This window comes from Stegostoma tigrinum, chromosome 18 (assembly GCF_030684315.1).
Source record: "Stegostoma tigrinum isolate sSteTig4 chromosome 18, sSteTig4.hap1, whole genome shotgun sequence".
In the NCBI taxonomy this organism is placed as follows: domain Eukaryota; kingdom Metazoa; phylum Chordata; class Chondrichthyes; order Orectolobiformes; family Stegostomatidae; genus Stegostoma; species Stegostoma tigrinum.
In genome coordinates, this window is record NC_081371.1 from 60,584,636 (window position 1) to 60,611,025 (window position 26,390).

The 26,390-nt window shown below is 45.9% G+C and overlaps 1 protein-coding gene across 2 annotated transcripts; it reads left to right on the forward strand.

Moving 5' to 3' along the window:
• Positions 1–216: 216 nt before the first annotated feature.
• LOC125460697 (zinc finger CCCH-type antiviral protein 1-like) lies at positions 217–22,721 on the forward strand. 2 transcript variants are annotated; one of them, XM_048548416.2, is made up of 12 exons: positions 217–245; positions 343–655; positions 3,665–3,812; positions 6,689–6,833; positions 8,641–8,761; positions 9,005–9,092; positions 9,741–9,843; positions 15,925–16,045; positions 17,314–17,395; positions 18,752–18,818; positions 21,858–21,972; positions 22,061–22,721. In XM_048548416.2, the coding sequence occupies exons 2-12, from the start codon at positions 631–633 to the stop codon at positions 22,114–22,116; spliced, it is 1,071 nt and encodes a 356-aa protein (XP_048404373.1). In that variant the 5' UTR covers positions 217–245; positions 343–630; the 3' UTR covers positions 22,117–22,721. The 2 variants fall into 2 exon arrangements, with proteins under 2 accessions (XP_048404373.1, XP_048404372.1); XM_048548415.2 differs by having other exon boundaries at positions 221–655.
• Positions 22,722–26,390: the final 3,669 nt, after the last annotated feature.

The window sequence follows — 26,390 nt, forward strand, 5'->3', positions numbered from 1 at the left end:
TTTGGGCTGTGGGAGGAAACCCACGCAGACACAGGGAGAATGTGCAAACTCCACACAGTTGCCCGAGGCTAGAATCGAATGCGGATGCCTGGCGCTTTGAGGCTGCAGTGCTAACCCCTGAGCCACCCCAATGTTGGGATAAGCCACGCCCAGGAAACGGTGAAAAGCTGTGCCGTAAAAATAGAGTAAAGTTTTGCCCCATGATGTGGTTGGAGTCTCTGGTGGTGCGATGGAGGATTAAAATGGTGAGGGTTGGAAATGGCGAGCTGAGAAAGATTGGCGACATCAAAACCTTCCTTTGGACTGGTATCCTCCAATGATGCTATTTATTCTCATTTTCAGCTGGATTGAACAGAGTTAAGAATGCGATTTACAGCTTCAGACTACCACAGGGAGCGAGTGTAAGGCTCAGTGCAGTTGATTCAGTCAATACAACCTCCCAGATCCCCTCTCAGTTTGCTGGGAAGGCCTGCACCAAGTTGTTTCCTGGACTGAAGCTGTTGTCAGCAGAAAACAAAAGCGAAAGTAACTTTTCAGGATCAGTCTATTTTGAGCTCTCTTGGTCAGAGAGGAGAGCCCAGCAGGAGAAGGGGGTGTCTGTGACACACACAGTCCCCTCTTTGTACTCAGATGGAGCAGGGTAACAGCCCGGGAGGTAAGGAGCTCTGGGGCAGGGGGTGTGTGTGTGTGAGAGAGGGAACTGCTCTAAACGGTGGGAAATGAGCTGTTCTCGGGAGATTGACCAAGAACCAGTGCTCGCTGGGGTTTGCGCGAATATTTTTCACTAAATCTTTCTGTTCATGGGTAAACACGCCGGCTTCAAAATCCTGGGACACGGAGACTAGTCCGTGGGAGAGCGGATAGCAGGGGGCGTGGAGACTGCCTTCAGCTGTCAGAACCTGTTCACATAACTCTTCCTAAAATGACGGTTAGATACAATATAATCCCCTCAAGTGACTCACTGCTAAAGCCCCATTTGAAAACCTTCCTCTGAAGTGGGTTGGGGCGTGTACCAAGTGGCGAGCCCGCAGAGGGAGACCATTCGGCCCATCGAGCCTGGGCGCGCTCATGACCGGAGTGACTTAGTGAGTCCTACTCCCCTGTCCTTACCCCGGGGCCCTGTATATTCCTCTTTCGTTGTTGTTATTAATATTATTATTATTCACCTGTTACCGGAAGTCAATGCCTTACACTCAATCCTTTCACTGGGAATAGCTCATCCGATCTACTCTGCCCAGACCCTTGCCAATGCTGAAAAATGTCACTGTTACTTATATATTTTACCAAATTAAAAGGTGCTATGTTAATGTCAGTTGTTGTTGTAGGAAATAACAACTCTCAAGGCTCCTCAGATAGCACCTTCCAAACTCACAACCACTTCCATCTAGAAGGACAAGGGCAGCAGATACAAGGGAACACCACACCCTGCGAGTTCCCCTCCCAGCCACTCACCATCCTGACTTGGAAATATAAAAATCCTGGAATACCATCCCTAATGGCCTTGTGGATCCACTGAGAGCACACGGACCACAGCGGTTCATGAAGACAGCTCACCACCACCTTCTTAAGGGGCAACTAGGGACGGGCAAGAAATGCTGGCCCAGCCAATGATGCCCACATCTCATGAGCGAATAAAAGAGTTAGCAATGGGTTTTGTGTGAGAGAGCAGAATGAGGGTTTCGGGAAAGGATTTCAGGGAGTGGTGAGGGAAGAACAATATTGAATATTCCAGTCAACTTCACCCCCAGTGACTTCTGATTTCAAACAGAGTAGAAGCATTCTGCAGAATGATCCAGAATTAACCAGAGAGGACAGGTCAAAGGACAATGTGATGTTTGTGAGGAACAGAAAACTTAACAGTCTGTATTTAAACCGTTTGTCAAAATCCAGCTTTCAGCCATAACCTGGATCCTCAGTCTGTCATTTTAACCCCTCCGTGTCTCTGTATCCTCCTGCACCCCCTACGCCCCTCCCTGTCTCTGTATGCTCCACATGCATCTACGCCCCTCCCTATCTCTGTATCCTCCTCCAGCCCCTACACCCACTCTCTTCTCTGTATCCTCCTGCAGCACCTACACCCCTCCCTATCTCTGTATCCTCCTGCAGCCCCTACACTCCTCCCTATCCCTGTACCCTCCATGTGCACCTACGTCCCCTCCCTATCTCTGTATCCTCCACATGTCCATACGTCCCTCCCTATCTCTGTATCCTCCACATGCCCCTACGTCCCTCCCTATCTCTTATCCTCCACGTGCCCCTACGTCCCCTCCCTATCTCTGTATCCTCCTGCAGCCCCTACGTCCCCTCCCTATCTCTGTATCCTCCACGTGCCCCCACGTCCCCTCCCTATCTCTGTATCCCCCACGTCCCCTCCCTATCTCTGTATCCTCCACGTGCCCCCACGTCCCCTCCCTATCTCTGTATCCTCCACGTGCCCCCACGTCCCCTCCCTATCCCTGTATCCTCCACGTGCCCCTACGTCCCCTCCCTATCTCTGTATCCTCCACGTGCCCCTACGCCCCTCCCTATCTCTGTATCCTCCACGTGCCCCTACGTCCCCTCCCTATCTCTGTATCCTCCACGTGCCCCTACGTCCCCTCCCTATCCCTGTATCCTTCACGTGCCCCATGTCCCCTCCCTATCTCTGTATCCTCCACGTGCCCCTATGTCCCCTCCCTATCCCTGTATCCTCCACATGCCCCTACGTCCCCTCCCTATCTCTGTATCCTCCTGCAGCCCCTACACCCCTCCCTATCTCTGTATCCTCCACGTGCCCCTACGTCCCCTCCCTATCTCTGTATCCTCCACGTGCACCTACGTCCCCTCCCTATCCCTGTATCCTCCACGTGCCCCTACGTCCCCTCCCTATCTCTGTATCCTCCACATGCCCCTACGTCCCCTCCCTATCTCTGTATCCTCCACGTGCCCCCACGTCCCCTCCCTATCTTTGTATCCTCCACGTGCCCCCACGTCCCCTCCCTATCTCTGTATCCTCCACGTGCCCCCACGTCCCCTCCCTATCTCTGTATCCTCCATGTGCACCTACGTCCCCTCCCTATCTCTGTATCCTCCACGTGCCCCTACGTCCCCTCCCTATCTCTGTATCCTCCACGTGCCCCTACGTCCCCTCCCTATCTCTGTATCCTCCACGTGCCCCTACACCCCTCCCTATCTCTGTATCCTCCACGTGCCCCTACGTCCCCTCCCTATCTCTGTATCCTCCACGTGCCCCTACGTCCCCTCCCTATTCCTGTATCCTCCACGTGCCCCTACACCCCTCCCTATCTCTGTATCCTCCACGTGCCCCTACGTCCCCTCCCTATCTCTGTATCCTCCACGTGTCCCTACGCCCCTCCCTATCTCTGTATCCTCCACGTGCCCCCACGTCCCCTCCCTATCCCTGTATCCTCCACATGCCCCTACGTCCCCTCCCTATCTCTGTATCCTCCACATGCCCCTACGTCCCCTCCCTATCTCTGTATTAATGTTTATCCCTCAACCGAAAAATAATCATCGTAGTCTTTATTACAGTGTTGCTTATGGGAGCTTGCTGTGTAGCAGTTGGCTGTCATTGTTTCCAACATGTACAAACCTCACCTATCTCTGGATATCTGAAAGGTGCTTTGTAAATGCACTGAAGTCTGTTTTCTTTTAACTTTGACAGCGACAGCATCATGGCTGAATGGGAAACCGTTCCAGTGGCAGATTCAGGATGGGAGCCAGTGGTTAGATGTGGCCCATGATGACATTATAGAAGCACAATACACGTTGCCGACTGTGGAAGGGATCTATGTGCACACTGCTGGATACGGGTAAACACTGCACAGGAGCAGCTCAGAAAGCCTCGTCTTTTGCAAAAAATCTGTTTGTGGGATAGAGTGTGACTGGAAAGACCAGCATTTTCTGACTTGCCTTACCTTGTTCAAAAGTATAAGGTGTTTGGGTAAAATAGATTCAGAAAAGCTTTCTGTGATAGCAAACAGAAAACGCAGGATATTGCAATAAGTCCAGGTCAGGAGGAGACAGGAAAAGTCTCCTGACTCAATGAGCGGTTGTGATTTCGAACCTGTTCCCTGAAAGGGTGATGGAAGCAGGAACCTTCCACAGAAATCTGGATAAATAAAAGGGAATATTTTTGCAAGGCTGTAGGGAAATAGGGAATTGTTAGATCATCTCACAGGCTTTTCAGAAGCAGCGGAGAGGTAGGTAGAGAGGTAGATAATAAATTGTGAGGCTGGATGAACACAGCAGGCCAAGCAGCATCTCAGGAGCACAAAAGCTGACGTTTCGGGCCTAGACCCTTCATCAGAGAGGGGGATGGGGGGAGGGAACTGGAATAAATAGGGAGAGAGGGGGAGGCGGACCGAAGATGGAGAGTTAAGAAGATAGGTGGAGAGAGTGTAGGTGGGGAGGTAGGGAGGGGATAGGTCAGTCCAGGGAAGACGGACAGGTCAAGGAGGTGGGATGAGGTTAGTAGGTAGCTGGGGGTGCGGCTTGGGGTGGGAGGAAGGGATGGGTGAGAGGAAGAACTGGTTAGGGAGGCAGAGACAGGTTGGACTGGTTTTGGGATGCAGTGGGTGGGGGGGAAGAGCTGGGCTGGTTGTGTGGTGCAGTGGGGGGAGGGGATGAACTGGGCTGCTTTAGGGATGCAGTAGGGGAAGGGGAGATTTTGAAACTGGTGAAGTCCACATTGATACCATATGGCTGCAGGGTTCCCAGGCGGAATATGAGTTGCTGTTCCTGCAACCTTCGGGTGGCATCATTGTGGCAGTGCAGGAGGCCCATGATGGACATGTCATCAAGAGAATGGGAGGAGGAGTGGAAATGGTTTGCGACCGGGAGGTGCAGTTGTTTGTTGCGAACTGAGCGGAGGTGTTCTGCAAAGCGGTCCCCAAGCCTTCGCTTGGTTTCCCCAATGTAGAGGAAGCCGCACCGGGTACAGTGGATGCAGTATACCACATTAAGCAGAGGTTCACCTGCACATCTGCCAATGTGGAATGTCATCTTGGGGCCTGGGATGGGGGTGAGGGAGGAGGTGTGGGGACAAGTGTAGCATTTCCTGCGGTTGCAGGGGAAGGTGCCGGGTGTGGTGGGGTTGGAGGGCAGTGTGGAGCGAACAAGGGAGTCACGGAGAGAGTGGTCTCTCCGGAAAGCAGACAGGGGAGGGGATGGAAAAATGTCTTGGGTGGTGGGGTCGGATTGTAAATGGCGGAAGTGTCGGACGATAATGCGTTGTATCCGGAGGTTGGTAGGGTGGTGTGTGAGAACGAGGGGGATCCTCTTGGGGCGGTTGTGGCGGGGGCGGGGTGTGAGGGATGTGTCGCGGGAAATGCGGGAGACGCGGTCAAGGGTGTTCTCGATCACCGTGGGGGGAAAGTTGCGGTCCTTGAAGAACTTGGACATCTGGGATGAGCGGGAGTGGAATGTCTTATCGTGGGAGCAGATGCGGCGGAGGCGGAGGAATTGGGAATAGGGGATGGAATTTTTGCAGGAGGGTGGGTGGGAGGAGGTGTATTCTAGGTAGCTGTGGGAGTCGGTGGGCTTGAAATGGACATCAGTTACAAGCTGGTTGCCTGAGATGGAGACTGAGAGGTCCAGGAAGGTGAGGGATGTGCTGGAGCTGGCCCAGGTGAACTGAAGGTTGGGGTGGAAGGTGTTGGTGAAGTGGATGAACTGTTCGAGCTCCTCTGGGGAGCAAGAGGCGGCGCCGATACAGTCATCAATGTACCGGAGGAAGAGGTGGGGTTTGGGGCCTGTGTAGGTGCGGAAGAGGGACTGTTCCACGTAACCTGAGAAGCTTGATAAATAGGTAAGGTGCTCCCTCTGATGAAGGGGGTCTGTAAACAGAGGCCATGGATTTAAATTCCTTGATCTAGACAGATGACGTTGAGAAATTGCTCAAGTCCAAGAGATGCCAGGATCTGGAACATTCTGACTGAAAACATCCAAAGCTGATTCTAGAAAGTATTTGCAAAAGGAGATGGTTGGATACTTTGAGATGAGGAGCTGACGGATGGGTGAGGGGTAATGTGGAATAAGCATAATTGCTCTTGAATTGAGCTGACACATGGCTAATGGGTTGAATGGGCTTGTTCTGAACTGTAAGCATCTGGTGTGAGCACTGATTGTTCTAATTTAAGTGTCTGCCATAGAATCATGCGGCAGGGAAACACTCTGTTCAATTCAACTTGTCTGCATCAACCAGAAATCCCAATCTGACTGAGTCCCATTTGCCAGCATTTGGCCCATATCTCTCTAAACCCTTCCTATTCATATACCCATCCAGATGCCTTTTAAATGTTGTAATTGTACCAGCCCCCACCACCTCCTCTGACAGCTCATTCCATACACACACCGCCCTCTGCGTGAAAAAGTTACTCCTCAGGGCCCTTCTAAATCTTTCTCCACCCAACTTAAACCTCTGCCCCTCTAGCTTCGGACACCCTGGAGAAAAGCCCTTGGCTATTCACCCTATCCGTGCTCCTCGTGATTTTATAAACCGCTATAGGGTCAACCTCCCGGGAGAATAGCCCCAGCCTGTTCAGCCCCTCCCCACAGCTCAAACCCTCGAACGACAGAAACATCCTTGTAAATCTTTTCTGCACCGTCTCAAGTTTAACGACATCCTTCCTAGAGAAGGGAGGCCAGAGTCGTACGCAGTGTTCTAAACTCTTGCGTTTGTTTGTAGAACAATCTATCTGGACTTTGACAAGATGGAAATCATTGGCAGCAACTTCAAACTACAAAGGCTGACCTTTCCACAATCTCAGCGGATGGATGAATACAGCTGGTATTTTCTGGATGATCATTTGTGGAGGGAATATGGAGTTCAGGTAGGAATCTAGTCAATTGCAATAAATATAACATTGTACATACTTGATCAGTGAATACAACATCTGTATTTGGTTTGGTTAGGCCACAGCTGGGGTACTGGTCAGCACACTATAGGAAAGATGTGATTGCAGGAGAGAGGGTGCAGAGGAGATTCACCAGGATGCTTGAAACAAAAACAGAAAGTGCTGGAGAAACTCAGTAAGTCGGGCAGTGTTTGTGGAGAAAGAAAAACAGAGTTTAAAGTTTTGGATCCAGTGACTTTCTCTCCATAGATGCTGCCAGACCTGCTGAGTTTCTCCATCAATATCTGTTTTGTTTCGGATTTCCAGCATCTGTAGTTCTATGTTTTATTTCACCAGGATATGCCTGGGATGGAACAGTTTTGCTGCATAAGCTCAAGCTATTTGCTTTGGTGCAGGGGGGAGCTATTGAAGATGTATTAGAAAAGAAGGAGCATGGGCAGGGTGGATAGAAAATAGCAGTTGCTCTTGGTCAAATGGCCAATGTCAAGAAGGGATCATTTCGAAGTGAAAGAAAGTTTAGAGGGGATTTGAGGATTTTTTTTTCACCCAGAGGATGGTGGAGATCTGGAAAGCACTGCCTGGGAGGGCAGTTAGTACTTGGATGAGCACTTGAAATGTCATAACATTCAAGGCTATGTGCCTCCAGCAGGAGAGTAGGACCAGTGTAGGTAGCCATGTCTTTTTTTTGTCAGTATACTCGACGGGCTGAGGGGCCTCTACTCTACTGTATGTTTCTATAATGATGCCTTTATGCAGAATATTGTCATATATCTAATCCTTTTTCCCTTTTGGGGATAGTATAAGTTTCATTTTGTATCCTTATACAATTTTAAGAAGTAGAAAGTGTTGAACACTCTGGTTGACACTATTGTGACCAGGAAGGGAGGAGGGAGTTATTTCTGCCGAGTGCCAGCTCGCTTTTTAATTATTTTATCCAATTCCTGAAATGGCCAATCTTATGCTTTCTCTCTACTAGACTCAAAATACAAAGATCCATCTGTCAAGTTTCTTCAATAAACAAAAAGAATTGATTTATTAAAAACAAAACTGAATAAAAAATGATGAAAACTGGTTAACACACTTTATAACATAAAATTATAAATGTTTGTCTCACCAAATAACACAAAACACACACACATTGGATGGAATGCAGGGTCTGACAGAGCACAAAAATGTATTTGGCCAATAAGTCTTAATCTTTAAAGGGATGAAAGGACACAATATGGAATGTTTATTTTAAATCTTTCCCTTCTCACCTTGAACCTATGCCCTCCAGTTTGGGACTCCCCCCACTTTAAGGAAAAGACCTTTGCTATTCACCCTATCCATGCCCCTCATGATTTTGTAGACCTCTATAAGGCCGCCCCTCAGCCTCTGACGCTCCAGGGAAAATAGCCCCAGCCTATTCAGCTTCTCCCTGTAGCACAGACCACCCCCCCCACCAACTCATCAGATGCTGTTCAGTGGGTTGGTGCAGACTCGAGGAGTTGAATAGCCTTTTTCTGCTGTGTAGGAATTTTAAGACTTTAATTATGGGGAAGATTCACTAGAATGGTTCCTGGGAGAAGAGGCTTGTGCTCATTGAAACATTACATTCTAAAGGGGACCGACAAACTGGAAGCTGAAAGTTAGTTTCCCTGGCTGACGAATCTGGGACACAGGGACAAAGTATCAGAAGCAGGCCTGATCATTTCGTGCTGAGATGAGGGGAACTTTCTTCACCCAAAGGGTATGGAATCTTGTGAATAATTGCAGTCTGCTAAAATATCTGCTTATTTTCCAGGGCACCGGCCTCAAAACTACATTAATCACAAGTTCTGATATTGAATACAAGTTCCAGACGGCTCCTCAGGATGGTTTCAATTTTAGAATTGGAAGTTTTAATTACACCATTAATTTTCAAGGTACGTGTGTGTGTGTGTACGCACATATAGGTGGATGTTTGCATGTGCATACATGTCTGTGCACAAGTCTGTGTGTATATGTGTCTGCACAGGTCTGCCTGTATATGTGTGGGTGCGTGTCCCTGTGACTCTGAGTGTGTCCTGTGTACATGCCTGTGTCTGTGTGTAGACATATATTTGTGTCTGCAGCCTGGAGCATTCTGCTGGGTAAGTGTGACACATTTCTCTGCTTTAACCTTTCAGCAATGATCCAGACGAATGTTCAGACAGGTATGAGGAGAAAGGTCAGAAGGAGACCCCGGTTTACCTCCATGAATCAGAATCCAAACAGGTTAGTGCAATGACAAGAATTAACTGCATTTATCTTAAACAGTGATGGAATGTTGAAGTGATTTATTCTTAAGCAACAACTTGCATTTATATAGAATTGCTGGAAAAGCTCAGCAGGTCTGGCAGCACCTGTGAAGAGAAATCAGAGTTAATGTTTCTTTTCCAGTGACCCTTCCACTAAACTGATTTCATTGTTGATGTGGCCAAACATCCCCTGAGTGTTGAAGGTTTGTCTGCCCTTGTGGCTGGGTGTAAAGGACCCCACAGCCTCTCATCATAAATAAGCTGTCTGAGTCAATATTTATCCCTCAACCCAAACCTGAACAAAACATATTGTTGGGTTTCGAAACATCAGCTTTCCTGCTCGGCCTGCTGTGTTCATCCAGTTCTACACCTCGTTATCTCAGATTCTCCAGCATCAGCAGTTCCTACTATCTCAATATTGTTGGGTCATTACTATTTGTGGGAGCCTGCTGTGCACAATTGAATTGAACGTTTACTTGAAAGTACATCAGTGTGGGGAGCGGTTTGGAACATCCTCGGGCTATGAAAGGTGCTGTATAAGTGCAAACAGAAGGAGAGGGGTGACAAATTTTGTTAAAAATGAGAAATGAATAAATTCAGTAACAGTTGATTCTGAAATCTACAGCACTTCAGGAGCAATGGGTAACCCGGCTCTGTCAAACACCCTCCCCTCATGCACTTGGCAGTTCAAAGGTGACCATGGCTGTTGGCTGGACTACAGGAGACTAGTAGGTGCTAAAACATATTTTCCATCATGTTCCTCCTCGTCACCTACTCAAACCTGTAGATTTAGGTCCAATACAAAAAATCAGTATCCTGAAATCCCTACCATGTCCCTGAGAGAAACCTGGAAACTGGAAAAGTACTTCTGCCAGGAATCTGTCCTGTTAAAACAAGACCAGACAAATTCCAGAGAGGATCTGGTGGATGAGTAAATCCTACAATTGTCAACCCTATAAAGCCACCACCACCCATCCCCGCACTCCCACCCCAACTCACCATCACTTACCATCACTTACCACTACTCTCTGTCACCCCCCCACAAAGGTTAGCACCGCTGCCTCACAGCGCCAGGGACCCGAGTTCAATTCCACCCTCGGGCGACTGTCTGTGTGGAGTTTGCACATTCTCCTCGTGTCTGCGTGGGTTTCCTCCAGCTGCTCTGGTTTCCTCCCACAGTCCAAAGATGTGCAGCTAGGTGGATCAGCCATGCTAAATTGCCTGTAGTGTTCAGGGGTGTGTGGGTTATAGGGGGATAGGTCTGGGTGGGATGCTTCAAGGGGCGGTGTGGACTTGTTGGGCCAAAGGGCCTGTTTCCACACTGTAGGGAATCTAATCTAATCTAAATCAAGAACTTCCAATTCCTTGGCCCCCAACACCTCATTTTCACCATGGACGTCCAGTCCCTATACACCTGTATTCCGCATGCAGATGGCCTCAAGGCCCTCCGCTTCTTCCTGTCCCACAGGCCCGACCAGTCCCCCTCCACCAACACCCTCATCTGCCTAGCCGAACTCATCCTCACACTCAACAACTTCTCTTTCGATTCCTCCCACTTCCTACAGACAAAGTGGGTGGCCATGGGCACCCGCATGGGCCCCAGCTATGCCTGCCTCTTTGTAGGTTACGTGGAACAGTCCATCTTCCGCACCTACACAGGCCCCAAACCCCACCTCTTCCTCCGTTACATTGATGACTGTATCGGCGCCGCCTCTTGCTCCCCAGAGGAGCTCGAACAGTTCATCCACTTCACCAACACCTTCCACCCCAACCTCAAGTTCACCTGGGCCATCTCCAACAAATCCCTCACCTTCCTGGACCTCTCAGTCTCCATCTCAGGCAACCAGCTTGTAACTGATGTCCATTTCAAGCCCACCGACTCCCACAGCTACCTAGAATACACCTCCTCCCACCCACCCTCCTGCAAAAATTCCATCCCTTATTCCCAATTCCTCCGCCTCCGCCGCATCTGCTCCCACGATAAGACATTCCACTCCCGCTCATCCCAGATGTCCAAGTTCTTCAAGGACCGCAACCTTCCCCCCACAGTGGTCGAGAACGCCCTTGACCGCGTCTCCCGTATTTCCCGCAACACATCCCCTCACACCCCGCTCCCACCACAACCACCCAAAGAGGATCCCCATCCTTCTCACACACCACCCCACCAACCTCCGGATACAACGCATCATCGTCCGACACTTCCGCCATCTACAATCTGACCCTACCACCCAAGACATTTTTCCATCCCCACCCTTGTCTGCCTTCCGGAGAGACCACTCTCTCCGTGACTCCCTTGTTCACTCCACACTGCCCTCCAACCCCACCTTCCCCTGCAACCGCAGGAAGTGCTACACTTGCCCCCACACCTCCTCCCTCACCCCCATCCCAGGCCCCAAGATGACTTTCCATATTAAGCAGAGGTTAACCTGCACATCTGCCAATGTGATATACTGTATCCATTGTACCCGGTGTGGCTTCCTCTACATTGGGGAAACCAAGCGGAGGCTTGGGGACCGCTTTGCAGAACACCTCCGCTTGGTTCGCGATAAACAACTGCACCTCCCAGTTGCGAACCATTTTAACTCCCCCTCCCATTCTTTAGATGACATGTCCATCATGGGCCTCCTGCAGTGCCACAATGATGCCACCCAAAGGTTGCAGGAACAGCAACTCATATTCCGCTTGGGAACCCTGCAGCCCAATGGTATCAATGTTGACTTCACCAGCTTCAAAATCTCCCCTTCCCCCAGCGCATCCCAAAACCAGCCCAGTTTGTCGCCTCCCCCCACTGCATCACACAACCAGCCCAGCTCATCCCCTCCCCTCCCCACTGCATCCCAAAACCAGTCCAACCTGTCTCTGCCTCCCTAACCTGTTCTTCCTCTCACCCATCCCTTGCTCCCACCCCAAGCCGCACCTCCATCTCCTACCTACTAACCTCATCCCACCTCCTTGACCTGTCCGTCTTCCCTGGACTAACCTATTCCCTCCCCACCTATACTCTCCTCTCCACCTATCTTCTTTTCTCTCCATCTTCGGTCTGCCTCCCCCTCTCTCCCTATTTATTCCAGAACCCTCACCCCATCCCCCTCTCTGATGAAGGGTCTAGGCCCGAAACGTCAGCTTTTGTGCTCCTGAGATGCTGCTTGGCCTGCTGTGTTCATCCAGTTTCACACTTTATTATCTCTAATCTAAATCACTCCCTGTTACTCCCCACTACTCCCTGTCACTCCCCATGTTCCCCTGTCAACACCCAATCACTCCTCATGACCCCACATTACTGCCTGTCTCTCCTCATGTTCCCCTGTCACTCCCCACCATTTCCAACTACCATTACTTGATGGAGTTTAGAAGGATGGTGACTGATTGAAACTTACAGAATACTGAGAGGCCTGGATAGAGCAGATGTGGAGAAGATCTTTCCACTAAAGGAGAAACTGGAGCCCAAGGACACAGCCTCAGAGTGAAGGGAAGACTCTTTTAGAACTGAGATGAGAAGGAATTTCTTCAGCTGCAGGGCTGTTAATCTGTACAACTCATTGCTATAGACTGCTGTGGGAGGTCAAGTCATTAAGTGCCTTTAAGACAGAGATAAGTAGGTTCTTTATTAATAAGGGGATCAACAGTTCTGGGGAGAAAGCAGGGGAATGGGGTCGAGAAACCAATCAGTCATAATTGATTGGCAGAGCAGACCATTGGCTGAATGGGTCTAATTCTGCTCCTGTATCTTATGGGCTTATATCACTCCCCAATACTCTCTCCGCTCTCCATCATTCCCCTGACAACATAAAGTGTATTTTCGCGTTACATTGTAATGCAAGGTTTTTGCTGGACACAACTTGCATTTAAATATCACCTCTAATTTACCAGAACATTTCAAGTCATTTCATAGGAATATCAAATATCCAATGTTAGCCATGAACTATATAAGGAGATATTAGGACAGGTCAAAGAAGCACATTTGAAGCAAAGAGAATATGAGGGAAGTCCAGAGCTTACAGTGCAGGCCAGTGAAGGCACACAATTTTTACACAGTAAGATCCCACATTGATTCAGTGAATGTAGTGGAGAATTTGGCAGGACAACAAGAAAGACTCCTTCCCTTCTTTACACACAGCTGTGGGAACTTCTCCTCCATTTGAACAGGGCTAGGATCTCATCTGAAAGGCAACTCCTGTGTCAATATATCACCCCTTCAGCACCGTGATAACTCATAACTTATATTCATTTCAAGAGCAGAGCAGGTTTTGGGTGGGCAATGATATAGATCGGCGTGACAGTACTACAGTAAGCCGAGCTGGCACTCGCAGTTACATCTGCTGCCACCAAATCTGTTGGATGTTTCCATTCTGTTTCTTCCTTGCACAAGATCAAAATATCTTTTCTGAAGAAACATCCACAAACCTGTTGGGTGTCCATTACACAGCACTCCTGTGAGAATATTTTTCAACCAATCTGTTCTGGGATGTTATTACACACTTCTGCAGCAAGTGGGACATCCTGGCTCGGAGGACGGGACACTACCACTACCATAAGAGCTCTCTAACTCACATGTTTCTTCGCTGACCCCCATCAGTACCACTCCAGCAACAATTCCACCAGAACACCCTCATCCCTATTTCAGAATTGCTCCATGGCTTTGCCCCATGCCAGGTCTTACATGAGGCACATTCCTAATTCTCTTTGCCCACCTTTGGTAGATGAGCTTTCAATTGCTGCCTGAGCTTGAAGCCCTGAAGTTCCCTCACTTTGGCTTCCTGGCAGCTTCTGTTTAATAACTGGCCCTCGTGAAAACATTCGAAAATGTTACAGATGCTTCCAAACGGCAAGCTGTGGGGGAATTCCCTGCTCTATAGCTTTGGGTTTTAACATGTTTTTCTGAAAGGTGGAATCACCGGTATGGATCACCCACCCCCTCCATCCCACCTTCCCACAATATTGTATTTCCTCATGATCAGTACAGTAGAGCTTGTGACTGAAGGCTGGAAGTTGTTGGCTGACACCCCAGGTTGTCTCTGAGGAGCGTACAGGCCCATGTGGGTTTGTTCTGGTGGATGTTCAAAATCCAATGTAACTTCTTAGAAAGAGATGATCTGATCAACATCTGTCCTTCAAATATCCTAATCAAAAATCAGAGACTTTTTGCAGGCCAGAAGGAGACCATTCAGTCCATCATGCCAGTACTGACTTGTTAAATGATAGTCATTACTTAAACCCAATCCCATATCCCTTGCACATTATTTCTCTCCAAATAATTATCTAATGATCCACTTGAATGCCTCAGTCAAACCTGTCTCCATCACATTTCCAGGCAGTATTCAAGACCCTAACGATGCAATAAGTGAAAAAGCTTTTCCTCACTTCACCCTTGTCTCTATTACACTTCACTCAAATTTGGGCGGCACAGTGGCTCAGTGGTTAGCACTGCAGCCTCACAGCACCAGGGACCTGGGTTCGATTCCACCCTCGAGCAACTGTCTGTGTGGAGTTTGCACATTCTCCCTGTGTCTGCTTGGGTTTCCTCCGGGTGCTCCGGTTTCCTCCCACAGTCCGAAGATGTGCAGGCTAGGTGGATTAGCCATGCTAAATTGCCCATAGTGTACAGGGATGTGTACAGTAAGGTGGGTCATAGGAGGATGGGACTGGGTGGGATTCTCTGAGGGTCGGTGTGGACTTATTGGGCCGAACATTGTAAGGATTCTATGATAATGGGAACTGCAGATGCTGGAGAATCCCTGATAATGAAATGTGAGGCTGGATGAACACAGCAGGCCCAGCAGCATCTCAGGAGCACAAAAGCTGACGTTTCAGGCCTAGACCCTTCTTCAGAGCTCTGATGAAGGGTCTAGGCCCGAAACGTCAGCTTTTGTGCTCCTGAGATGCTGCTGGGCCTGCTGTGTTCATCCAGCCTCACATTTCATTATCAGGGACTCTATGATCTAAATTTATGCCCTTTTTGTTGACTTTTTTACAAATGAAAACAGCTTCTCCCCATCTACTCTGTTCAGCCCTACTCATGATTTTGAAAACCTCTATTGCATCTCCTCTCGGCGTTCTTCTCTCCAAGGAGAACAGTTCCAACTTCTTCAATCTCTCCTCATCGCTGAAGTTTCTCACTCCTGGAAATGTTCTTGTAAATCTCTCTGCACTCTCTCCAATGCATTCACATTTGTCATATAATGTGACACCCACAACTGGACACAGTGCTCCAGCTGAGGTCTAACATGTGTCTGAAATCCAATGATGTCTGCAAACCAATCATCTTCTAAAGCTAAGATAACAAAGTGTGGAGCTGGATGAACACAGCGGGACAAGCAGCATCTCCGGAGCACAAAAGCTGACGTTTCGGGCCTAGACCCTTCATCAGAGGGGTCTAGGTCTAGGCCCGAAACGTCAGCTTTTGTGCTCCTGAGATGCTGCTTGGCCTGCTGTGTTCATCCAGCTTCACACTTTGTTATCTTGGATTCTCCAGCATCTGCAGTTCCCGTTGTCACATCTTCGAAAGCTACTCTGGGTGAGTTGTTGTTATTTTTATTGGAGGAGTAGGAGAATTTATCAGCTTGTTGAGCACAGTGCTGCATGTCATGCTCCATGCTATATAAGTGCTCCAAGTGACTTGTGACCCAACTGCACCCAAACCTTCTGACCTGAAAACCAGCAACAGCCTAAATCCAGCACAGACTCTAGCCCCTGGCTGCCAGTTTTGAGACATGGTCGCTGTAGAATCATTGGCCATTCATCATGCTGCTGTTAGAAACTAAGCCTGTAATTTTGCACCATCATTCTGATTTCTTGTTTAAATTCCACAGGGTGAAGGTGGGATTGTTTGCTCAGTCAATAGTCAAGATATTGAACAGCGTTATCAGCAAAATCCCCAAGCACCCCTGCAATTTACTACTGGCCGCTTCCAGTACAGGCTGGATTTGTCAGGTGTAGTCTTTTTATCTATCAATCAGGTTTAAAATGCATTGGTACTAAATATCTTGTCTATGCTTCTCCTTTTGAAAGAATTATCCATTTCATCCAATGCTCCTGCTCATTCCCCAAATCCCTGTAGTTTTCTTCCTTTCAAGTGTTTCCTGATTCCCTTGTGAAAATTACTACGAGTCTGCTTTCACTGACCTTTTCAGGCAGATTTCACCTCAATCTCTGGGTTCTTTAGCCAGTTCCCTTCAATCTGTCTCTCTCCTGGACCTGACCCTCCTGCCCTGGAAACAGGTTCCCATTATTTGCTCCAACAAACCCTCCCTCCATAACACCTCAATTCAATTTTGCCCTGTTCTAAGGAGAATAAATCCTGGCTTCTCCAGTCTCTCATATGACAGTTCGTGTTTAAAGTAACTGAAAATTGTTACTAATAAAACTCAATCATTATCTTACTAACCAAATCCATATATTATCGTGGTCTTGTCGTCATTATGACAGTAAAACTATGAAACTGACCACAGCTCCAGCTATTTAATGGCACACTGCTAAATGCAAAGAGACACTGCTATATGCAGAAATTCAAAATAACTCTTGTTTTATTTTTGCTTCTCCATGCAGTATTGAAGATCCAGACCACAAAAAAAATCATTGAATGAGCTTTGACTTCCTGCCCAATTCTGCTTACTTTTAAAATTCTTGAAGAAGTTAGGCCTTGACAAATGAAATGTAACTGGGTTTTAAATAGCACACTGCTGCTTTCTTTGGAACAACCTCTTTGGCCCTGATTAATAATTAAATTAATGATCAATTAATAATTAAATTAGTAATAAGTATATTAGTGAAACATCAAGCTTTTCCTTGCCATGACACACATTCTGCCAATTTAAAGTAAAAATGTTTTTAGAATTTTATTGTCTATTTCAACTTCTACCTCAATCCCACAGATGTGCACCAATCTTTGTTTTCGTTTAAAATGATCAATACTTATTGTTTCCACTTGGCTGACTGTGGGATTTCTTGAATCTGATTGGCCGCTTAGTCTGCTCAGTGACATCTGCATTGCTGGATGGCGGATTACATTAACTTGGAGAGAGCAGAATTCACGTCCCTTACAAGTGTCTTCACAGTCAGCAACGAGTACAGACTACTGACCACAAAGATCAGGCCACAGGAATAGTTAAAATTTATGTGAGGGGTAACTGACACAACCAGTCCATGTTGGTGATTATTTTCCATTTTCAGCCCTGATCATTGTTTTGAATATTTTGCAGCCATGACACAAATCAACCTTTTAACTGGTACTAGGAGAACAGTGAGGCGTTTGGAAACACCTAGCCTTGGCGGAGCTAATGCGTAAGTATGTAATATATTAATAACACAGACCACAGACACAACAGGAATATTGACATCAACAGAATTCTGCGTGAAATATGATTAATCCGCATTCATAATTTGCCCTTTTTCTTTAGTACTGATTGACAGTGTAAGGGAAGCAAAGGCGAGCGTTTTTAAAATTTAATCAATTTCCCTAATCGGCATGTTCAGAGTAATTATCACACCCCTCTGGACAGGTGGGATATAAACCCCAGCCTCCTGGTCCAGGGATAGCAACACTACCACTGTGCCACTGGGGGGGGGGCAGCAGGGGGAGGTGTACACTAATGAACAGAAAAGAGGCAGCCGTTTGAGGTGTTGGTGGCAACTGAGTCCAAATGGGGAGACAATTCACACAGAAGATTGTGATTGAGTGCGGAATATTCTACTCTGAAGTCAGATTCCTAAATAATACCTGATTCGAAAGCACTTGGATGTGGGTCATCACTTGTCGTTCTCACCCGGGATCCAGGCTGCAGATTAGCCCCAGGGCTAGACTTGTCACCGGTTAAATCCTATCATTGAATCATGGGGGACAACAAGCCAGGGAACTTGTGAGCACCAAACACTGGCTTTTTATAACTCACCTCCTCACCCACCAAATCCTATCCAACACCTACAAGGCGCAAGCCCAGAGTGTGATGAAATATTCCCCACTTGCCTGGATGGGTGCAGCCCCAACAACACTCAAGAATCTTGACACCATCCAGGTCAATGCAATCCAATTGGTTGGCACCACATCTACAAATATCTACTCCCTCCAACATATACATGCAGCAGTGGGTACCAGTTACAAGATGCATTGCAGAAATTCACCAAACATCCTTAGACATTCCCTTCCAAACCCATGACCACTTGCAGTCTAGAAGGACAAGGGCAGCAGATATATGGGAACACCACCACCTCCAAGATCACCTCCAAGCCAGTCACCACCCTGACTTGGAAATATATCACTGTTCCTTCACTGTCACTGGGGTCAAAATCCTGGAATTCCCTCCTTAAGGGCATTGTGGGTTAACCTATAGCATGTGTCTGCAGCATTTCAAGGCAGCACTTCAGTACCACCTTCTCAAGGGTAACTGGGGATGAGTAATAAATGCTGCCCCAGCCGTAACACCCACATCTCATGCACAAATTTTTTAAAAAATGCAAAAGCAGGTTATCTGGCAAGTGTCATTATGGGAGTTTTCTGTGCAGAACCCAGCTACCAAATTTCCAACAAGAATAAGTATACTTCAAAAGCAGTTCATTTACTGCAAAGCACTTTGAACCATCCTGAGGTCATGAAAGGTGCTACATAAATGCAACACTTTATTGTTTCTATCTGTTTCACAGAAGCACCGGAAGCAAAGGATTATGGCAATTCATGGATGATGAAGGGTTGTGGAAAGAGTACTCACAGGTTGGTCAGACTTTGTTTGAAGTTTAACTGTGGACTAAAGTACACTTGACCTTCAAATGTTCAAAGTGCATGCGTGTCAAATTGTAAACTGCAATGCCACGCTCGGACTCAGCTCTGGTGAGGAATGGCACACGTTTGAAGCTGAGAATTGAGAGACTTTGTGATGCATTCCCTGTCTGAGATGCTGTATTTCAGATGAGAAGTTAAACGGAGGCCATCAAAGATCCCATAATTTTAAAAAGAGCAGCTGAGTTCTCCTCAGTGTCCTGGTCAATCTTTATGTCTCAGTTAAAGTCACTAAAATAGACATCTGATAGTTTTCACAGTTGTTTATGGGACATAGCTGTGAATAAATTAGCTTCTACATTTTGCATTGTGACTATATTTCAAAAATACTTGATCAGCTTTTATATTTTCTTTGGGATATCCTGTGGTTTGTGAATGGTGCTATCAAAATGTAAGTCTTTCTCTAACTTTTCTCTGAAAGCATACAAGACAGGGGCTAAAGTAGAAAAGTCACTCCTTATTAAGCCCTTTCCAGGTCCTTGCTGACCTGCTGTACCTTTTCAATTTTGATTTGTTTTATTTCAGATATCCATTGTTTGCAATGTTTTGTTCTTTTGACTATTCACGAAAAATTGAGCGGGTATATGAGAAATGCTACCCTCTAGTGGGACAAATGGAGTCCTGCAACAAGACTAAAGACCAAAGACCACGAGAAGAGGCAAAATCTTAGAAATCAAATTGGACAAGGGGAATTTGGTATTTTCGGGAATGACAACCTTCAAATCAGTGGGATTGGTGCTGGGGCCACAGTTTTTCATAATATACCTTCATGACTTGGATGAGAAACATGAATATACTCTAACCAAGTTTATAGATGACACAAAAATAGGTGGGAAGGTAGGAGATGATGACATAGGGACTGTAAGAGGGATATAGACAGATGAAGTCGGTGAGCAAAAAGGCAGCAGCAAGGATATAAGATGGTGAAATGTGTGGTCAAACACTTCGACAGGAAGAATAGAGAAGCTGAATTATTTAAGTGGAAAAGTACAGCAGGGATTTTGGTGGATGGCTTCATGTCAGAGGCCACGTCACAAGGCATCCTGGAGGAACCAATTCACTATGTTCTGTTAACCTCTTTGACGCAGCCATGAGTTGGGCGTGAGACGCCTTCCTGTTGTCCCTGTTTATAAAATTCTGCAATCAGCAGCAGCTTTAGTGCAAAATGACTTTCCAGCACTTACATGTAGTTTTTTTTATGGGTCTTCTCTGCCAGTTTCTCTGGTACAAAATGATACCATCAAGTCTTCAGCCATTCTGTTTGCCTTCAAGTCTGCATTAAAATGTTCAGTGTACAGAATCTGTCTCTTCGTTGAATGGCTCCGTCGCTCCAAATTGTTTTCCTAATCACAGTCCAAGTCTCCTCAGTCATGCTATCCTTGACGATTTTGGTAAGCTCCTATGAGAGTATATCCCACCCCTTCAGCTGTGGCCCGAGTCCTGGCACAGTGGTGAGCACTGCTGCCTCACAGCACCAGGGAGCTGGGTTCAATTCCAACCTCAGGCACCTGTCTGTGTGGAGTTTGCATGTTCTCGGTGTCTTCGTGGGTTTCCTCCGGGTGCTCCAGTTTCCTCCCGTTGTCCAAAGGTGGATTGGCCATTCTAAATTGCCCACAGTGTCCAGGGATGTGTATGTTAGGTGGATTAACCATGGAAAATGCAGGGTTACAGGAATTGAGTAGGGAAGTGTGTCAGGATGGGATGCTCTCTGCAGAGTTGGTGTGGATTTGTTTATAAGCTGAATGGCTTGTTTCCACGCTGTAGGGATTCTGTGACCTCTGCTTTCACCCGCTCTCCCCAGTGAATACCGTTCTTTCCCAGCATCGACTGCAGTCCAAGTCCTCCCAAGACTGCTTCCTGTGAATTCTGGACTGTCTTCCAGTGAGTCTACCGTGATAGGTCCTCAATCTTGCTCCATTTCCATGGTCCAGGCAAAGTTCGGTCTCCTCTCTTCCTTCCAAAGACAACAGTGGCACACTGTCAGTGTACCGTGACTGTAAGCTATAAAAAGACCATGAGGTAGACCTCTAGAAGTTTGAACCAGGAACATTTATTTTGTCTTTACAGCTACACTGTTACACCTTGACTGCCCCCACCCACCAAGTGTCACTGTCCAGTCACCCCCTTAAAAAGGCAGCACATGCCCCCTGCTATATGCATAATAACTGGCTTATATGGCACTAGACATAGTCCAGTCATTGACAGTTTAAACCCACCACAGTAAATTGGAGAACTGAATTCAATGAATCTGATCACCTGTGGTCTTCGTGAGGAGGGATCTCAGAACTCCTGCAATGAACATTTTACTTGCTCATATGTTTGCCTCTTTCTGTCTTAAGAGCAATCTGATGAGTAACTAAGTATGAAAATAATAACTAAATACTTCCTTGTTAGTCTGGTCTACAACCCAAGAACAAAAGCGAATAAGGTGATGCAAAGGATGTGTTCGTGGAACACAGACAACAAGGTATCAGACTGGGCTCAGTCAGTCATAATGAAACATTGGAGCAGGTTCTTCACCCCACCATTTCTGTGCCCTTTGAAAGAGCATTCCAAAATGCTCAAATGCCTTTTGAAAGTGGTTATTGAATCCATTTCCACTGTCCTATCAGGCAGTACATTCCAGGATAAAAGCCCAATGTTTGAAGAAAATTCCTTCTCATCTCCAATCTGGTTTATTTCCCAATCGTGTCCCCCCTTTGGTTACCCATCTTATGTCCTGTTTAAGAAAATAAACTTCTTACTTATTCTATTGAACCCTTTCATTTTGAACACTCCCAGTAAATCTTCCCTTAAAATTCCCTTCTCGCTATTCCCTTCTCTAATACGAACAAGTCCGGTCTCTCCATCTAACTGAAGTTCTTCACTTCGGGTAACATTCAAGTAAATCTCCTCTACTCCAGTCAAATGTGCAATATTTGTTTGAGAGCTGGAAATAATGACACAATAACTGTGTATGCCATCTTCATACAGTCTGGAATCCTCCAGTCAGTTTCAAGTGAGGACATTGAAAGAAATTACCAGATGAACCCTCAAGGTTCCATGAAGTTATCTACTCAACAGTTCCAGTACAGTTTGGATTTCTCAGGTAAACCAAATCTCCCATCAATACCCTGACATACATATGTAACAGGTGTGGTATGTGAAATTAACCTGTCCATGCTGTTACATTGCAGCAATGACACAGACCAATTTGACAACGAGGAAGGTCAGACAAGTGCGTCGTCTTTGAAAGCAGACCAGATGAGAAAGGAAGCAGTGGGCTAAAAGCTGGACTCTCATGCACATGGTGTGTTCAGACGGCACTCAGTGAACTTTGCAGCAGTTAGCCTCTAATAAGCCTTACAGTTAACACCCTGTTGATTTCAGAGCAACAAATGCAGGGTTGGACATACAAGTATTTAATGAATTTTTTTGACAACCACCCTCTAGTTTACAACCTTCTCCATTTTGGTAGCAGACAGGTTGTGGTATTTCCCTGAATGGAGGTCACGCTGCCCTGTGAGGATTTGACTATTGAACAGACAGGAAGTGCCAAGGAAGTCTCCGTGGTGTTTATTAGTCTTGATTTAGCTATCAAACTACATTATACGCAAAGCCCCAACCTTTGTAATGGGAACCAGAGACGCCAATGAATATCATTAATATTGACAAACCAAGAATATTTTTCCTTAAATGCAGATCTGGTGCAGTGCAAGAGTTAATCCTGTTCCAAACAATGAGTTGAACTTATGCTATTATACATTGTTAAATTTTTTTATGTTAAGGGGGAAAAGACATGGTTTTAGAGACAATGGGAACTGCAGATGCTGGAGAATCCAAGATAACAAAGTGTGAAGCTGGATGAACACGGCAGGCCAAGCAGCATCTTAGGAGCACTCTCTCTGATGAAGGGTCTAGGCCCGAAACATCAGCTTTTGTGCTCCTGAGATGCTGCTTGGCCTGCTGTGTTCATCCAACTCCACACTTTGTTATCAAAGACATGGTTTTAGTTTCATTGTGAATTGTTGTTTTTATTGCAAGGAGGCCTGAAGACCTGTTTGGAGTCATGGATTTCTAATAAGGTGTTTAACCTTGAATTGAAGAGATTGGGTTTGATGGGTTAGTGCATTTTAAAAATGTGGCGGGGGGAAAAAAAACTGCTGGTACCTCACATCAAGGATCCAGTAACAGACAGATAGCAAAAGGACACAAGTTGGTTAGTCGGTGAAAACCAAAAGAACTGCAGATGTTGTAAATCTGGAACAAAAACAAAAGTTGCTGGAAATGCTCAGCAGGCCTGGCAGCATCTGTGGGAAAAAAAAAGCAAGTTAATATTTTGGGTCCAGTGACCCTTCCTCAGAAATTCTGAGGAAGGGTCACTGGACCAGAAATGTTAACTCTGATATTTTAGTTAATCAGTGCATGGATTTACCAGGAGTGGAAGCAGGAGGGTTAAACTCTACAACACTGCAGTAAATTTGTAGGGTAAATCACATGTTCACTGTAAAGTCGAAGTAATGGTCAGTTTGATTTGAAGCTTGTTTTAGGTGTTTCAGGGAAATCTACCAGGTAAATATCTGAAGACTTTTATTTTAAAAATTAACCTATTTAGACATGTTATGCTACACCTTCATAGCTGATGGGACTTGAACACAGATCTGCTTGTCCAGAGGAAGGGACATTACCACTGCATCGTATGACTCCCTAGAGTAGTGAGTAAATGTGTAGGAATTCAGTGGAAGGGAAATGAACTGTACCTTTAAAGTGGGATTAGCAATGAATGTTCCCTGGCATTCTGGGTTTGTAAAGATACTGTGGAGATAAAAGGAATAGTGAGTTGAAATTCTGTACTGGTGTTCATGCCAAATTCTCAACTATTTTTCAGTCAGTGAAAAATTGAATGTTTAATTTCTAGTTTAATAAATGTTCTACTTTAAATGTACACCTACAAACTATTTGGAATGTGTTCTGTAACTAGCCTCCTGGGTTTTGAAAAACAAAGTTGAATCTAACTAGCCACATTTCACTCTGGGATCAGATTTGTCCAGAATTATCATCAACGGACCCGTAACAATCCTCGTGACATTTTCAAAAGTTGTCTGTTTTCCACTTGAACAAAACAAAAATCAACCAGTTTCTCAAAGTAGAAAAAGACAGAAATATCAAGAAAAATAATACTGGCAATGTTTCCCAAATTGAATAAGCAATTGCAACAAAACATAAATCATTTTGGAGAGATGGGATAAAACTGCTAAATAAACCAAAAACCTGAACTTTTGGTGTATAATGTCTTAGATATGCACACATTACAAAAATTATTTGAAAGAATTCAAGTAGATACTTACAGAGAAAGTATTTCTTCAGGTGAGGAAACCCAAAATGAGAAAGGATACAAGCTCAAATCAGGCCACGAAGGAGTGAAAACAGAAGTACTTCTTCACACAAAAGACAGTAAAGGAATCGAGGGTTACTGGAAAAGGCATGAAAGTGGATGCGAGTAGTGTCAGATCAGCTATGATCCTATTGAATGGCAAGGCAGGCTCAAGGGGCTGAACAGTCTACTCCTGTTTCTATTTCTTATAGTCTTATGAACAGTGGAAATCTGGAGTTTGCCCTCAAAATACTATGGACACTAGGAATTAACTAGAGTTTTCATCCCTGGGATCACTAGATGTTTATTTATATTTATTGAGGGATATGGAATTAAAATGGGTAAATGGAGTTGAGGGACAGATCAGAATCATTCTGAATGGCACAACTAGCCGAAGGGGCAAAATAGCCTGCACCTCTTGTCGATATGCCATCTAATTTGCATTGTTGCCCAGAGCCTGTTTGCTATACCTTTGTGGTCTACTTAAGAGAGGCAACATGCAGTAAGTGTTGTTAGATAATTTACACCACTATTTAAGAATAATGGTGCAGCTGCTGATTCCGTGAGTGAAAGGAGGTCATCAACTTCAGTCTCCAGCCTGCCTTGATCCCCTACAATTTGCTTACTGATGTATAGCAGATGCTATTTCCCTAGCCCCGCACTCATCGTTGGAACATCTGGACAATAAGGACACCCACATCAGCCTCCTGCTCACTGACTACAGCTCCACCTTTGAAACCATTATCCCCTCCAGAATGATCTCAAAATTCCGTGACCTTGGTCTCGGCTCCGCCCTCTGCAACTGGATCCTCAGCTTTCTGACCCACAGACCGCAATCAGTGAGGATAGGTAACTGCACCCCCTCCACTACAACATTCAACACTGTAGACGCATCTCCCTCCCCCAACCGAGGATGTTCCCTACTGTACTCCTGTTACAACTATGACCGTATAGCCAAATTCCAAATGAATGCATCTACAAGTTTGCTGATCACCATAGTAGGATAGATATCTAACAATGACAAGTCAAAATATAGAAGGGAGATAAAAGGCTTGGTGAAGTGGTGCAGTGAGAACAACCTCTCTCTCAACATCAGTGAAACTAAAGAACTGATCATTGACTTCAGAAAGAAAGGTGGAGAACAGGCCCCCAACTACATCAACAGAACTGAGGTTGAGAGGGTGGAGAGTGTCAAGTTTCTCAGAGTGACGATAACCGACAACCTGTCCTGGACTAAGCTATACGTGACAAAGTGAGCAGATAGATTAATATTGCCAAACAGCTATGATAGGGTCAAGAAGCTAAATTGCTTCCCCTGTTCTATTTGAGCACCTTTCTTTGCATTTGCTGATGACCACAAAATCTAACCCATTAGCCATAGACATCACTTTGTAAGTTTGGTAGGTTCAATCTTATGTGGCCATTCTCAGTCTATTTGTTTGAGAATTTTGCAAATTCACAACTCAATTAATTTGATTTGATTAATTCAATCATTGAAAGTAAGTACAGAAAAGGGAGGCTGAGAGAACAAGTTCAGACCAGATGTTACATTAATTATCGAAAGTATGTTATTATAGAACAACCATTGTCCATTCTTGAATTTAGAAGTATATGTTATACAAATAGTTACAGGTGAAATGTAATTTAAGTGATCAATTCAATTCTCATCACTTACACATCACACGCATAATCAGCCAAATTTAGGCTTCTAACCGCAAAGTGCATTTCTTTGTGGAAAGAAGATGCAAACTCAAAGTAGACGGAACTAGGTGGAAACTTAGTGGATTTGTCAAAATTGTTTTAGATTCATAGAGTCCTACAGCATGGAAACAGGCCCTTCAGCCCAAATAGGTCCTACCAAATTGTCCATCCATGCTTACCCCTTTCCCTGCACTCAGCCAATATCCTTCTAAACATTTCTTATCCATGTTTTCATCCAAATGCCTTTTGAGTGCTGTTTATGTACCTGACTCAACCTCTTCTGCTGGCAGTTCATTCCTTATGTGTACCACCCTCTGTGTGAAAAAGATCCCTCTCAGGTTCCCATGTATTCTTTCCCGTCGCACCTTAAATTTATGCCTCTAGACTGAGTGCATTCACCCTGTCCTTGTCTCTCATAATCTTATACACTTCTACGGGACCTCCCCTCAGTC

Bases quoted from the DNA above. Each gene is read 5' to 3' on its own strand.
- LOC125460697 (XM_048548416.2), top strand. From the start codon at position 631: ATGGAGCAGGGTAACAGCCCGGGAG. The intron at 6,834-8,640 runs GTAGGAATCTAG...CTTATTTTCCAG, and splicing joins GGAGGGAATATGGAGTTCAG to GGCACCGGCCTCAAAACTAC. The intron at 16,046-17,313 runs GTGTAGTCTTTT...AATATTTTGCAG, and splicing joins GTACAGGCTGGATTTGTCAG to CCATGACACAAATCAACCTT.